A 2816-nucleotide genomic window follows, 5' to 3' on the forward strand; every position below is an offset into this window, starting at 1 on the left:
AAAAAAAAAAATAAAAAAAAAAAAAAAAAAAAAAAAAAAAAAAAAAAAGCCAACTGCTGGCAAGCAGCATTGCAGGCAACTTCGGAGAACATGGGAGTGACTATGGATTCAGAGGTACTTTGAGACAGTGTACCATTGGTGGGTTCAGTAGTATCTCCCCATGCAACTCAGACCTTGCTGTTTTCCTCTGCCGAGAGCTCTTCTAACCTTGCCAGTAAGATACACTTCTCTGGCAAGCAGCTTCAATCAGCTCTCAGCTAGAGCTACCCATAGATGGAATTAATGTGAACAGGGATTTACTGCAGAGGGCAAGAGCCCAAGTACCACCAGCAACCCCGGGATCCAACCTGACAGTCTCCCTAGGGGTGCCTATGGGACCATTGATGAATGCAGAATTGGATGACTGAAGAGCCAGCAAATGACCACAGAAGTATGAGTTTCATGAAATTAATCCTTCTCTTGTAGGCTCTGCTGGAGAGACTGGAGGATAAGTTTGCAATGATTGAAGCCCTGGAGTCCAATCCTGACCTGCAAGAGCCCAAAACCCAGGAGGAGATCCCACCAGAACTCGTAGATGACAGTGATGACCAGAAGGCTGAACCCAGGCTAGGACCCAGCACCCCGCTGTCCTACAGGGACCCCTTCCTCAAGAGACTGAGGGGGCTGCAGATGCCCAGGATGATGAGAGATTCTGGCTGCTTCGGGAGGAGAATTGATAGAATCGGCTCCCTGAGTGGAATGGGTTGCAATGGTGAGTCCCGCCTAAGCCATTTCGCTGAACAGAACAGCCTGCAGCTGTGGCATGTGGCAAGGGAGGAGCAGGTTCTCATTTAAGTCTTTAATAAGACACAGTTTGAAAAAAGAATTCATTTTAGTCTAATATTTAAACTAGTATTGGTTTTTCAAAAGAAATCCCATGTCTATTGATGTGGTAGGTAAAAGCACTGCTGATAATGGTGGCATATAGTGAGAGAGAAACACATTCTAGTAATATTTATTTCATGTTTGGCTTGCAGGCTCCAGGAAGAATTAGGACAGCTTCCCCATACTCTACTCTGAAGAATGCTTTACAGTACCCGTTCCTCCCAAGAAGAAAGCCGGATGCTTTCTAAACTCTTCAACAGAAGTTATTCCTATTTTTATTTATTTATTTATTTATTTATTCGATGTTTTTTAAATAATATTTCTTACTCTAGCACTAAGAGACCATCTTTAAATAAAACTAACACGTTAGACATCTATGCTGGACCTCTCTCCTGTCTGTTGCATTAAAATTTCTTGTCTTTTCCTAAAGTCAAAAGCCTATGTTTTATTGGTACTCTGGTACCCACAAGGCTGGATCGATCTTACACGAGACCGTAAAAGTACGAACTTGGTAAAAACGAAAATGAGTTTTTCCACTAGAGTTTTTCCCTCTGCACCAAGAAATTATAACAGATTAGCAGGAAAAAAAGCATGCTCAACATTAAAAGACCAACACGAGTCCTTCTATAGACAGGGTTTCAGTAACAGGAGAGTCCTTTTGCTGGTATAGATTATTCAGTCAAGGGAACTGGCACTCCACTGCCACAAATCCCTCATGTAAGCAAAATTTACATGAAAAGAAATAAGAAAAATCCTAACACTCCACAAGTTATAAGATAACCAGAGGGAGGAAAGGGAATTAATTGTATATGCTTTCTAGCACCGACCAAATAAAGGTTACGAGCATCAACAGAAAGATACATCATTAACTGTGTCTTGTCTCACTCTGCATGTGGCTGAGGTGCTGATCCCCATTGTTTCTTGATGGATCCTCAATGGGCTTGAATCCCATCACAGTATTTCTCGTATGAGGGCAGGTGGGATCACTCCAATTGCAAAGCAGCTTGTACATAACATTTCTCACTTTCTGGGAATGGTCCCTCATAAAGTTATTCTAAACATGGCTAATGGGAACACTGCAAGTCTGGCAAAAGTTCCATTTAAGCCTTTGTAGCTAGTTTTCACACCTATGATTGGAATTTAGCCCGAAGCGTATCCCCTCTCCCCACCAAAATAGGGTTATATTGCCAGAACCACATTCATTTAGCACCCCAAGGACCAAGCAGTTTGGACTGCCAAGTCAGCCACAGCAATGGTATTGAGCCCAGGCTCAATGCAACTGTTCTGTGATTGCACATACCGCTGGAAACTGCGTTATTTTGAGCATCTAATTCTGGGTCTTGTTCCCAGCATCCAGTACCTGAGCACCCCGGAAAGCTCATTCAGGGCCTAAGAACACAGCAGCACCAGGATGGACTCAACTGCAGAAGTCTAACTCTGACTTTGCTTACGCACACGTGCATGGGGAGAGGAACGATACTTGGTGAAGATAGGCTACCGGGAGGCAGATGTGCCAGAGCTGTGACAGCTGTTGACAACAGCTGCCAGGAATCATAACTACAGTGAAACCTTAAATTTGAGTGCTGAATGGCACAGCACTCCCGCACATGCCTGTTTACAGCTAGGGCTGCTGTACCACTTTAATAGGGCTTATGTCACACATCACATTTCTGACAAGCGGCTCTCCCAGGCACTGCCCGTACTGCTGACACGACCTCCGAGAGGCACCTGCACGCTCCCTGCCACGCTGGGCCTTGTCATTCTTCCCTAGGGAGGAAGAGCAGAAGCCTACTCTGAGGGAATCATTTTGCTCCGCTCCGATGGAAAAACACCTAGTGCGACACAATCACGTCAGAGCCTCTCCTTCCAGCAGCACCAGCCAAAGATAAAATACTCTGTGCAATAGTGCCCAAATAGGTTTCCCTGGCAGGAGAACTGATTCCCAGGTCAAG

At 44.7% G+C, this 2816-nt stretch overlaps 1 protein-coding gene across 1 annotated transcript in view; it reads left to right on the forward strand.

The window, feature by feature from the left end:
- The window catches only part of NPPA (natriuretic peptide A), a 3128-nt gene extending 1552 nt beyond the window's left edge, over positions 1-1576 (forward strand). Inside the window, exons 2-3 of the mRNA XM_009889541.1 lie at positions 466-751; positions 1017-1576. Of these exons, the coding sequence (XP_009887843.1) occupies positions 466-751; positions 1017-1033 (303 nt within the window). The 3' untranslated portion in view covers positions 1034-1576. The remainder of the gene's footprint in view (positions 1-465; positions 752-1016) is intronic.
- Positions 1577-2816: the final 1240 nt, after the last annotated feature.

Source organism: Charadrius vociferus, unplaced genomic scaffold, assembly GCF_000708025.1.
Source record: "Charadrius vociferus isolate BGI_N301 unplaced genomic scaffold, ASM70802v2 scaffold477, whole genome shotgun sequence".
Lineage (NCBI taxonomy): Eukaryota > Metazoa > Chordata > Aves > Charadriiformes > Charadriidae > Charadrius > Charadrius vociferus.